The sequence below is a fragment of the Pantherophis guttatus genome, chromosome 1, assembly GCF_059756535.1.
Source record: "Pantherophis guttatus breed Tessera chromosome 1, ASM5975653v1, whole genome shotgun sequence".
Lineage (NCBI taxonomy): Eukaryota > Metazoa > Chordata > Lepidosauria > Squamata > Colubridae > Pantherophis > Pantherophis guttatus.
In genome coordinates this window covers 267174020-267186417 of record NC_142063.1, presented here as the reverse complement: position 1 = coordinate 267186417, position 12398 = coordinate 267174020, and the positions used below count along the sequence as shown (strand labels likewise).

Here is a 12398-nt window from a genome sequence, read left to right as displayed (position 1 = left end):
AAGTATGGGCAAAATAAGCCATTAAACCTGGGATGCTAAATTTAAAATACTTTTATAGCTTATTCTATTGAAAAGGAGACAGATGCTGGAGTCTTTTATTTAATGGCCAAGAAATAAGACTCAAGAAAATGTAAAATTATATTTTCATCCTCAAAAATGGAAATAGCTAGCTGGTGAGCAAACTGAATCCACCATCCTGAATGTATAAAGAGGACAGTCCACAAAATTTGGGGAAAATATGTTCTATTGAAGACTTATCCTATCTAAAGTTGCTGTGCAGGTCCCAAATTTGAACTGGATGGTCCCCTTTTGAACTGCTTCAGTTAGAATTCTACCAAACAGTTCACACAACTAGTCCCTTCTTTTCTCCTCATTCATTTTTACAACTTTTCCTTTGGTACAGAAAAATCATGATGTTCTTCCAATTGTGGGGCACAAATGTATTCTACAAGTCACTCCATAAACAAACTACATTCATATTTTAACATAACTCCAGTCGGATCTTCTACACCTGTACCCTTAAGCATTTTTCAGCATGCTCAATTAATTAATCCAATTTAATTAATTTATTCTTTAATACAAATAGGCCTCAACTTACAATCACAATTGAGCCTAAAATTTCTATTGCTAACTGAAACATTTGTTAAGTCAATTTTGACCCATTTTACGACCTTTCTTGCCACAGGTGGTTAAGTTAATCACTGCAGTTATTAAGTTAGTGACATGGTTGTTAAGTGAATCTGGCTTCCACATCAACTTCTGTTGATCGCAAAAAACGATAGCATGACCCTGGGACAGTCAACCGTCATAAATATGAATCAGTTGCTAACAGTGGTGGTTCCTCCCAGTTCAGCTCGGTTCGGCCAAGCCGGTAGTAGTGACGATAGGATGTCACCGAAGCAGTTCTCTTTGTTCGGGAGGTGGGCCCTCCCGCTCCCCCCCCCCGTGTTATTCTTACCTTTTATTTGGCCCTGCCCCCCAATCTATTCGCTGCCGAGTCCCAGCTGATCGGTTAGAAGGAAAAAAACTGTTTAAACTCTTGCCACAGGGCTTCAAAGGGCCGCCCTACAGCTGATCAGTGTTAAAAGGCAGTGTGGTGGTAGACCAGTGCCTCCAAAAACAAACAGGTAGACCGGTGCCTCCAAAAACAAATGGGTAGACCGGTACAGCTCTGCAAGCAGTTAAAAGCCTGGTAGACCAGTACCTCTGTTAAATCCTAAAGAATTATCACATGACCATCAAACCATGCCCACAAAATAAGCCACGCCCATAGAACCAGTAGTAAAAAAATTTAGAACCCACCCCTGGTTGCTAAGCATCAAAATTTTAATCACGTGACCGTGGGGGTGTTACAATAGTCGCAAGTGGGAAAAACGGTTATAAATCACTTTTTTCAGTGGTGGTGCAACTTTGAACAGTCATTAAATGATGTAACTAAATGTTGTAAGTCGAAGACTACCTGTATGTGTTCATACATTTTTGCATCCATATGTTATTCTGGTGTCACTCTAGTCCCTTTCATATTTTTTCTTTTGTTCCGCGTCTTTTAGTGTTTTAAATTTCTTTCCTTTTTTTCCATGTCTTTTTCCCCCAAGATCCACTCTTGACACTGCCAAGAAATGGTTTATGAATTCTTACTCCTTCATGCATCCTTCATTAATTATCTCTATCACAAACAAATACATATTTTAAGAGTTATAACAATTCCTTTGGCATGTGAATAGAGAAATAACCTTATGTTTAACCATGTATTTATTACAAACAAATCTTTTTTCATAAACTTTTTGTAATTTACTGCATGATTGGGGGAAAAAAGTTGGAAACAAAAACGTCTCCTCTTTGCTACAACATAAACTGAATTCTCAAAGGTCTGATGGGAAAAATTGCCTTAACAGCCTTTTGAGCTTCTTAAAAACATCTGGTAGAAACATAAGGGTAAGCATATCTTTGTTCTGATCAAAAAATAGGAAGTCTTGCATTTTTGTCCACTAAGGATGTAGTCTTAGAAAATGGGAAAAGGGTATCAGGATACTTACTAATCAAAATTAATATTTTCAAAGTTAGATTGTAATAATTAGGCCAATAAGACATTTCAAATTAACAAGGGCAGCAACTGAGGAAGAATACAAGCAGGAAAAACAGAAACCCATTTGGGGTTTGCTTCTATTATAAACCATTTGCAGAAGCATTTGCTATATGCTAAATTAATCTAATAAATGTGACTTTTTAACAAATGTACATTCCCAATCATTGTTCTTGCCTCTAGCTCATGGTACACATGTCTACCTCAGCTCCTCTTTGAATCAGACACCTATAGGATTTTTATTATAACACTATATGTGGAGATAAATAAAAGGTATAAAATATATTCCAGAAGATCAGCATCGCTAGTTATACAGCAGGTGCTCTTAACACGGTAAATACGTCAGGTAATACTTGCCTATTGTATCAAACTAATAAACTGAGTATAAATCCTAAATAATGAACTATAATTTATTAGTGCCATAATTTTCACTTTATGGCAGGAGCTTTTATACTCCAATTTCATTTAAATAGAACAGTCTTATGAGATAAATGCTACTTATTGTATGCTAAGTTTTGCAATCAAGTTTTTATTTTAAACATGACCTAATAAAGCTGCTTTATAATTATCAATCCAAAAACCTCTCTCTAGGGATTTTTCACATTTAGCACTACAAAAGAATAATTACAATTTAGTATTGGAATGGAGCTTAGACGCAACGAGTCTAACTAACACTGCTCAGTGTAAGAAGCTGCAATGATGACACCCCTGTCAGAAAACTATCCGTTTAATATTTCCAGAGAAAGAGAGTCTGCTTCCTCCTGCTGAAACTGCTGAATTTTTTTCATGAAAGATGATAGCATCCCTTCTATTAAATCTTCTCTTCTATAAATGAAGTATAGTTTTAACCTTGCTTCAAGGACTAGTTTGCAAAATATTCTGGATACACTGCAGAATTGGACACAGCACTGTACTAACTGGCCACAAAAGAGTAGAACAGAACAATATATCTTTACCAGAATAGGTAAAGAAATTAAATGTTGCTATCAGCACAATTGGGTCCTGCACAGTTACTCCTACATGGAGTAACTATGTTCAAGGCAGTGCAAATACCACTCCCTTTCAGAAGTCCTCCTTCATTGTGTGAGGGCAGAAGAAAAACTAGAGTAAGCCCATGTTTTCCAGCACAAGAGCCCTTCGCATATTCAAGCCACGGCCTGAACATAGCTAATTACCTCTTGCAATTTGGATGCTATACTTCCATCCAAGAAGTCAGAGTTACACTACTTGCTCTACTATTATATGGGAAACAAAATGGTTTCTAGAAAGTATTTTCAGATTTCAGCTGAAAAAGTGTCAAAATGACACACTGTACTTAATTTAGTCTGCATAATGCTTCAGCAGTGTCAGCAATATGAATCACTTGTCCCCAAAAAGACAAATTTCAATTACACTTAACCAAGGGAAGCCGCACACTTAATGAGCGATACTTGTGCCTACTGATGTAGGAACCTGATGACTTCCAAACAGAAATACAGACCAAGTTACCATGAATTGTGTGACTTTACTGAAGGACTAAACAGAAGGCTGCTCGGCCCTCTTCTTGTGGATTACATTCAGACAATCAGCAACGGAAACCGATATTCCAGCAATGGAGAGAAATTTTTTTTACTTATGTTATTTATGACATTAATAGAAGAGCAGGTTTGGGAAGCAATGTTTCATAGAAAAGTGGTTAGAAAGGAAGTGGTAATCAGCCTTTGATTGTCCCAGTGGATATTTTCACAGCATCCCATCCATGACCTAAATCTCATTAAAAACACTGCAAGCTGGTTTTACCTACCTATCTTATTCTAAGATATGTTGTATTGCCATACGTTCTTTAAATATTTGAATATGTAATTTTCTGTAATTTTGAGCAGAAAATGGCAACATTAACTTTGTTTGACCAAGTTGTTTTATCTATTGGTGCATTGCATTTATATTCTGCCTTTCCTTAAAAGTTCCAGGCAGCATACATTAAGGGTTACCCCTCAATTAATGACACCACAACCCTGTAAGACACACTAGGCTGAAAGAGTGTGACTGAAACTGACTCAACACCACCCAATAAGCTTAGTAACAGAGTGGACTTAAACCTGGAGGCAGCAAGCGGGTGCGAGCTGATGGTGTCCAGCAGTAGCCACAGCCTGCACGGTACAGGTGAGTTGATTACCTGTCCAAGCAGCAGGTGGAGGCAGAGGCGGGGGAAGGCATGCAATCTGGATACGCCGCATGGGCCACAGGAAAGCCGAGTCAATGGGATGGAGTGGGCGGCCAGCCACAGGAGCTTCATCATCATGTCTCTTGGATTGCCTGCATCCTGCGGGTGTCGGGATTGCCTGCCTCTCCCCCTCCCCCACGCCTCTGGGCTGATCACCCCGAAATCGTTTCCCCAAAATATAAGACCAGGTCTTATTTTTGGGAAAACATGGTAATCAATCAATCAATCAATGGATCTTTCATCTAAAAAATGTTTAATTCTCCTATAACTCCTGTTATGAAGATGTTGTTTATAAAAATACAAATATGTTTTTAATATTAACTTCTAAAAGTTTCTGTGTTTAATGAAAAAGGAAAAGTTGAAATGGCATTAAAAATAGTGCATGTGCTCTTTTTATGCAGGAAGTTCACTGTAAAACTTCAAGCATCATCTCACCATTTGCTGTATTCATTCTGAAGTTATCCAGAAATTCCTCCAAGAGTTGTGATTGGTTTTGTGGGGGCAAGAACTTTCTTGCCTCCTTGGAAATGATACCATCTTGCAAAGAAGAACATAATGCTGTCTTAGTGCCTTTGAGATTTGTGGTCAATGTTAGATGCACGCTTTTCTCCGAGAACAGCAATTCCATCTGCCTGAGGTCAAGCTCAGATACAGATTCTCCATTTATAATCAAAATTTCATTGCCAACACACAAGCCTGGGGGCAGGAAAAAGCAGAAGACAGACAGGGTAGACACAACAGCAAGAGGGCACAATAAAACATATTGTAACAAACAGTTAAAATGATTTTTTTTTTATCCTACCACATGAAAGTTTATGGAATATATTGTGATAAAATAATAAATCCAACAAATGTTTTGCAAAAATTAAGATTTACATAAAGAAAGTATTTTGCTTGTTAAAAAAGGAGTTAAAAGCACAATAGGAGAGTAACTTTTCCATTGTTTAATAAAGCTATCAAGGCAGTGAACCAGCACAAAAAGCTACTGGCCTAATCCTTTTTTTCAGCATTGCACCCAAATAAACATGGACAAAATTCTAAAACCTTCCCTTCCTTTTTGCTTAGAATTTCATCCAATGAGTACAGCAATCAGAAGCTAGTTAAACTGAACAAAATCCATGGGAACATGGGCAATAAAGGAATGTAAGAAGTGAGCGGATTCAACAGCCATGAAAAACGGCATTTGATCATATCATCCTTGTCATGTAGAATTAATAACAATCTGAAGCATAAATAAAGACATGGCAAGATGAAATTCTCTCAATATTCTTTACTCAGACAAAACTCTATTTAACTCAATGTGTTGTCTAGGATATGCTTCTGAAATCGGTGACTTCAGCCAGATGAAATAGATGGTATTTCGCTCAACATGTTTTCTCTATTCATATACAATAAATGCATAGCTATCTGCTTGCTGAGGGTATGCTTCTTGGAGAACAAGTCTCTAGCATGGCTACCCAACAAGCATATATGGAAGTGGAATTGGGGTGGGGAGCAGAAGAGGGTTTTTCACATGGGGCTGCCCCGAAGGGTATCTAGAAGCTTTAGCTGGTACAAAATGCAGCGGCACAGGCAGTTATGTGTACTCCAAGATCTGCACATGTTACACCTCCGCTCTGTGAGCTACATTGGCTGTCAATTTGCTTCTCAGTCAAACTAAAGGTGCTGGTTATGACCTTTAAAGCCCTACATGGCATGGGGTCAAATTATTTGAGGGACCACCTGTCCCCAATTGCATGGACCCCATGTCATCAGGTCCGGCAGGAGGGACATACTGTAGGTCCCATTAACCAAGGATCTTCACTTGGCAAGACTCGGGATGAGTGCTTTTTCTGCTATGGCACCAGCCCCTTGGAATATCATTCCTTCGAGGTGAGATTGGCCCCAATCCAGTTGATCTTCTGGAAGTCCCTCAAAACTTGGTTTTGCTATTGGGCTTGGGAATCCCATGAAAGGGTAGAGCCTGTTAAATAGCATTGTGCACTGTGTATAAGTCTAGACTACACACTCCCTCCTTTTTATTATTGTAGTTTTTAGCTGTCATTAACTGAGTTTAATGGTTGAATTTTGTATTTTTATTTTAATTGTGTACATATAAATTCAATCGATCATCATGCTGTGGTATGATAATGCTATGCTATCCATCTGTATAACAAAAACCTTACCTTGTCGGTGCTAAGAATCTAAGAAAGTTTTGATAGACCTACCCACCACCAAAAAAGAAAGAGATAAAATGATTCCTCCCTCCATTCACCCATCCACCCTTCCTTGAATATTTATAACTTGTCCATAACTTATATTTTAGGTGGCTTATTTTAGTTTTAGAGCCATGAGTAGGCATTAGAAAATAATGTAAATGAGAGAGACAGCACAAACCTTCTGTGTAAGCTATCCCGTCAGGAAGAACATCACTTATAAAGATATGGGTAAGATGCTGGTGTTCATCAACTTGCACAGTAACTGCAAATCCTGGAATTAAAAAAATCAGATTTGCCTTCTTTAAAAGTGTGAGTCATTACCACCGTCTTAAAACGAGCTACACAGAATTAGTATTCATTAGCAATTCCATAGAAAGAATGTATTTTTATATTATTTAAGATGTTGTATCTCATTAATATTGTATACATCTGAAATAACATAGAAGTAAAATACAGGCCATTGGAAAATAATTATTAATGGCAGAATATCATTGTTTGTACCGTAGTCTTACAACATCTTCAATATATAATATAATAACTTCAATAGAGGGCATGCCATCTTTCTTAATCTTTAAAACCAAATCACTCTTATCATAGTTTCTTTTGTTTCCATTTATCCAAAGGCCCTATGTACTTCATTCCATCAAAGTCTTGTCTATGAAAGCTAAACAGAACTCTTTAACTTCAAAGACACATTATATCCTTGGCTAACAATATAGGGAACAGAACTACTGGTTAGGCAGTATTCAGTATTCAGTTTGGACCGGTTCACATGAACCGGTAGCAGAAATCGCAGGTAGGCCTGCCCACTGGCCCCGGCTCTATGCCATCCTATTTAGGCACATTTTTGAGGCCAGGTGCATGCACAGAAGGTGCACACGCCAGCAAAGCACACATGCGGAAGGCCAGGCGCATGCGTGGATGGGCGGGCTCACATTTGCGAACCAGTAGGGAAGGTAAGTGAATACCATCCCTGGGCCTAACCAAGTCAACAAAGCAAAGTTTCCTCATTCAGTTAACTGCTGACTTACCAAAATCAACTGCACCCTCTTTCTTAGTAAGATGCGCATGGTAGATGTTCAAAGGAAAGATTTCTATTTCGTCATATATCTGTAGGAGAGATAATATCATCTCAAGCTGAACTGGGGATAGATGCCCGAGACCAAAATACACTCAACAAATAAACACATTAGTGTCACTGTTAGGATCAGCTCTTCCATTAAGCAGCTGCTTTATAAGGCTGTTTTTGGAAGCTGTTAAAGAGCAGAACATTGCCAACTATCTTATCAACTCTATTGGGATTCTGTATTTCATTTGTTAAATTTTATTTCAGTCACTGTACAGTATTTTGGATTAGAGCATTGAAAAATGCCATTTATATTTACAAATTATGATAGTTAACTTAAAGAATCATTTAAAATATTAAAGCCGACATGGCAGAGAATCTACCCATAATCTATATTTGGACAAGAAGCAAAATTTCACCTGTCTGTTATTGCCTAGCTTCAGTTCTAATCCTTTAAGTAATTTTCTCCCTGGCCTGGTCACACTTTCAGTATGAAGGATGTGCTACTTAAAAAAACAACCCTCAAGTATCAAGTACAGGTGAAGAGGGAGATAGCTTTGTTCTCTTTAGCTTCCCACTCTTGCGTAGACAAATAAGATCCTTCAGCTCACTTGACATGTAATGACAACAGATACACGAATAAAGGCAACTGCCTTATCACTTCTGTTTTTGGCTCCTAATGTAACAGTGCAGCAATAAATTAAGAAGGCACGTTACAAACCTCGCAGAGATTAGAATCATCAGCCAGTTTAACGGACTGTAGTGAACATCAGAGGGAATGGTGAGAACTTCTCATCTATAAATGGAGTTGTGCCTCACCCTAACTTAATCAAAAGGTGTATGGCCTAAAGTTCCAGGCATAGGAAAAACTGATCTCTTACTAAAATGGCTGCAGAATTCTTAAATTTTAATGTGACCCCCCCAAAAAAAATACAAAATACCTGGGGAAATAGCCTAGATTTAGGCTATCTAGATTAATTACATTCTTAATTACATTCAAATTAAAATGCATTTTATTCTGGTCCCCATCCAACTTATTTTCTTTCCTTAACCAATTCAAAAAAATATTCAGTACAGCCTTTGCAATGCTAAATAAAGACTATGTGTGGTTTTCCAGATGAAAAAGAATGTGCCTAAAACAACTCGCATCTAATTTTTAGCAACATGTTCTTTTACACCAAGTACAGCTAGGGCTCAGTTTTACATATCCAGACTGATATCTAATCTGGATTGCATATAAATCTGCTCAGCCAATATGTATTAGTTTTGTTTCTGCTCATTCTCTTCAGACATAGTCCAACACACTGGAATGCCACCAAGTTGGAGAGGGCTATTTCAACCATTTATTCTAAGGTAGACAGCTCAAAAAATATTGCACCTGTTGTTCTGTCCAGCTACAAAATCCTGCAAACTTTGCCATGTTTTCTTTAACAATAAAAAAATTATCATCCCTCAAATAACGATTCTGATCATGGAACTGCATTCTTGATCCTGTGCATTACCTGGTCTTGAATATATTCATACATTTCAGGGATACAGTGTTCAGTGTTTTCACCAATAAACCTTCTAAGTTGTAAGCCATAATGTCTTGGCTCCATTTGCTTAATCTAAAAGACGAGAATAGAAATCTATCATTTAGGAACTATTTGTACAAATATTTATCACAGCAGATACAGAGATACATCTTCCTTCAGTCTTGAACGTGTCACTTTCTAAAATAATATGCATCTACATAAATAAATTGTGCAGTTTACGTATCAGTGCAATTCTGTTGCTTTTAGCAACCAAGCGTTTGTAATATTTTAAAAATTCCCACTACCATTTCTCATGCTATTTCAAAGAACAACCCCAAAAAGTCATTATAGGTAACATGCTGGTTAAAGATCAATAATGCCTTAAGTAAGGTACATTATACAAACAATTACGGATTTTTTTAAAACGGCAATTTCCTTTCACAAAACTTTTCCACTTGTCTCTGGAACTCTCTTGCCACCTAGTGGTCTTCTATGATATCTTACACTTGCCTGTTTTTGTCAAAATAGAAAGCGCAAGTGATAAAAACTGAGTTTAAAAATCCACTCTGGGTCTTAATAGCTAGATTATTATCAGAAAAACTATATCTGGGATACAGGGACAAGGTGAATACTTTTCTCCCAGTTTTTAGGATAAGGTGGTTGCAATATGTTGCTGTTGGCCAGTTTTACTATCTTATTCATTGTTTATTTTATCTGGATTGCATATTACAAGGGGTTGTTGGTTTTTTTGAGCCACTAGAGTCAATTGGACTGGGATAGAATGAATGAATGAATGAATGAATGAATGAATGAATGAATGAATGAATGAATGAATGGTTTATTTTATCTACATCAAAACCAGTTAGTTACTAAATATTGTTTGAAGATATTTAGATTTTAAATTACTCATATTTTGCTTGCTTCATTGTCTACTTAAGGGAAATGGGTGTAATTACAAGATAATATTAAGGTGTAGAACAATGTACCTTGCAAGCCAGGATCAACACATCATTTATTTTGTGATTTGGTTTTAGGGTTAACATTACTCCTTCGCCATCAGGATACCGAACCAATGACTGGATATCCCAGATATTTTCTTTTGAAGCATTTTCTGGAGCTGAGTAGTAAACATTTAGAAATTCATCTACTTTCTGCTGAGAGAAAAATATGTAGTGTTTAGTAAATAATCTTTTGAAGAGTAAAAGGTTTAGCTGTCTAATAAAGTATTAAAAATTATAAATCATGATGTCTTTATTTGTAGTTTATCAATAGATTTGATTAAAAAATATAATTAAAAATGAAGTATTTGTACCAGACTTTCATGTCAATATTTTTGCATCAGTATTTTAAAATGTTTCAAATCAATTTTAAATAAAAATGAAGACCTTTAGTAAGATGGAATGGAATGAAAAAAACAACATAACTTTCATTGCTATTCCTACCAAATGAGCATACAATTGAAATTTGGCTATTTGACCACGAAGAAATTGCTACTGTTAGTTTGCTTTCAGTTTCTCAGAATTATTTTCATTTTGTTTTCAAAATGACATTTACTATTTATTTGTATTTGTATTCATACATATACATACAGACAGAGACATAAACTTCATTTGATATTAGGTTATAGTTTATTTCAGAACTTTCATCAACAGAGGGCAGTGTAGCTCAATATCACTCATATAGAATACTATGAAGTTATAGTGCACCCACATGAATTTACATTTCTTTTTATTTCTCTCATATTAAAAAGTCAGCAAAAGTCAGCAAAACCTCATTCATGAATGTCTATGGAGATTCTCACTCATCCAGGTCATGGTTGTCCCAAAGGTGCTTTTTCAAGAGGCAACTGGACTTTCTTTGTTTTTCCTTGATGACGTTTCGCTTCTAATCCAAGAAGCTTCCTGCAATTCAGTTCTGAAGAAGCTTCTTAGATGGGAAGCAAAATGTCTTCAAGGAAAAACAAAGAAAGTCCAGTTGCCTCTTGAAAAAGCACCTTTGAGACTTATTAATGAATGCAGATTCTTTAAAAAAAACCAGCAACCAGTATCAAACCTTCCACATTTAGACCACAATCACTGTAAGAACACTAGAAAATGTCTCCGCTATATTAAAAGATATAAGGCAAAAGCTACCTATAAAAACAGAACCTAGCAACTTTTCCATCAGGGATCAGCTTCAGACTATATAACTGTAATTTGTACTTAAACCTCAACCCATTTTTTTTCAGAGCATCAAAGATACTTATGTTCAAAGCATTTCAATTAAGCTTTACTATTTTAATATCCAAAGGATGTATTCATTTTTATATTTGAATCCCATCTTTCTTTTAAGAGCAAAAGGCAACAAGCCTTGTTAAAGATCCTCTTCCACAGAGGCAATTCTAGGAAGAAATCATTAACAAAGATCCCATTTTAAAAGAATGAAAAGGTATCTTATTTCCACTCAGCTAGAAATCTGAAAAATGAAATATAGGAAAAATTGTGCTTATAAAAAGAATTTTGTCCTTATTTGCAAGGTAGGTATGGAAAAGCAAAGACAGGACATATTTTAATGGGGAAAAAACACAGTAGTGTTTACTCAGTGCGTTTACACTGATAACATACGTCTAATAGCTTTATACTTTACAGACATGTTTCAATAAAAGAGGGTTGTAAGGGTTTAAATAATGGGTCCTTGGTGGTTATGAGCTTCGTTGTTTTATTGTTGATGTTTCATTACCCAAACTAAATAACATCATCAGTTCTAGTGACTTGACTAGCACTGATGGTGTTACCTAGTTTGGATAATAAAACGTCTGCAAGAGAACAATCAAGTTCAGAGGACCTCTCAGAATGCTTGTTCCCATCTTTAAATTAATTTAATCTTTGCAATAATTAGATATGAAGATTAAATGAAATGCAACAGAAGGTTTGCCTAAGCCTATTTTCCTTGTCTAACATTCATAACTCTTTTTTCCTTTCGTTCAATTGTGTCAGATTCTCAGAGACTATCTGTAGTTTTCTTGGCAAGGTTTTTCAGAAGAGGTTTTAGGGATTTCAGAAAGTGACTGGCCTAAGATCACCCAGTTTGCTTTGTGGCCAAGGTACAACTAGAACTCACTCCCAGTTTCTAGCCTGAGGCCTTAAGCACTACACCAAAGTGACTCTCTTAACATTCATAAAACATCTGCACGAATAGTTTTAGGTTTGCCAAGATTAGAAATACTTTTTTTAAAAAATTGTGGTAGAAATAAAATTCCACACAATTTTTAAAAGGAAAAAAGGCTGATTAAGTTCAATTTATATTTTCCAACTTTAAAACTAAGTGGCTAGATTTCTCCTCTTAGTTAGGTCTG

At 36.3% G+C, this 12398-nt stretch overlaps 1 protein-coding gene across 5 annotated transcripts in view; it reads right to left on the bottom strand.

The window, feature by feature from the left end:
• The window catches only part of TIAM2 (TIAM Rac1 associated GEF 2), a 110624-nt gene that overhangs the window by 51307 nt on the left and 46919 nt on the right, over positions 1-12398 (bottom strand). For 2 of the 5 annotated variants that reach the window (XM_087882855.1, XM_034428586.2), the window contains exons 8-12: positions 10051-10215; positions 9053-9157; positions 7516-7594; positions 6663-6755; positions 4722-4982 (exon numbers count right to left, since the gene is read on the bottom strand). In XM_087882855.1, the coding sequence (XP_087738981.1) occupies positions 4722-4982; positions 6663-6755; positions 7516-7594; positions 9053-9157; positions 10051-10215 (703 nt within the window). Of the gene's footprint in view, positions 1-4721; positions 4983-6662; positions 6756-7515; positions 7595-9052; positions 9158-10050; positions 10219-12398 lie in introns of all 5 variants that reach the window. The other 3 variants (XM_034428585.2, XM_034428587.2, XM_087882854.1) reach the window with 3 other exon arrangements.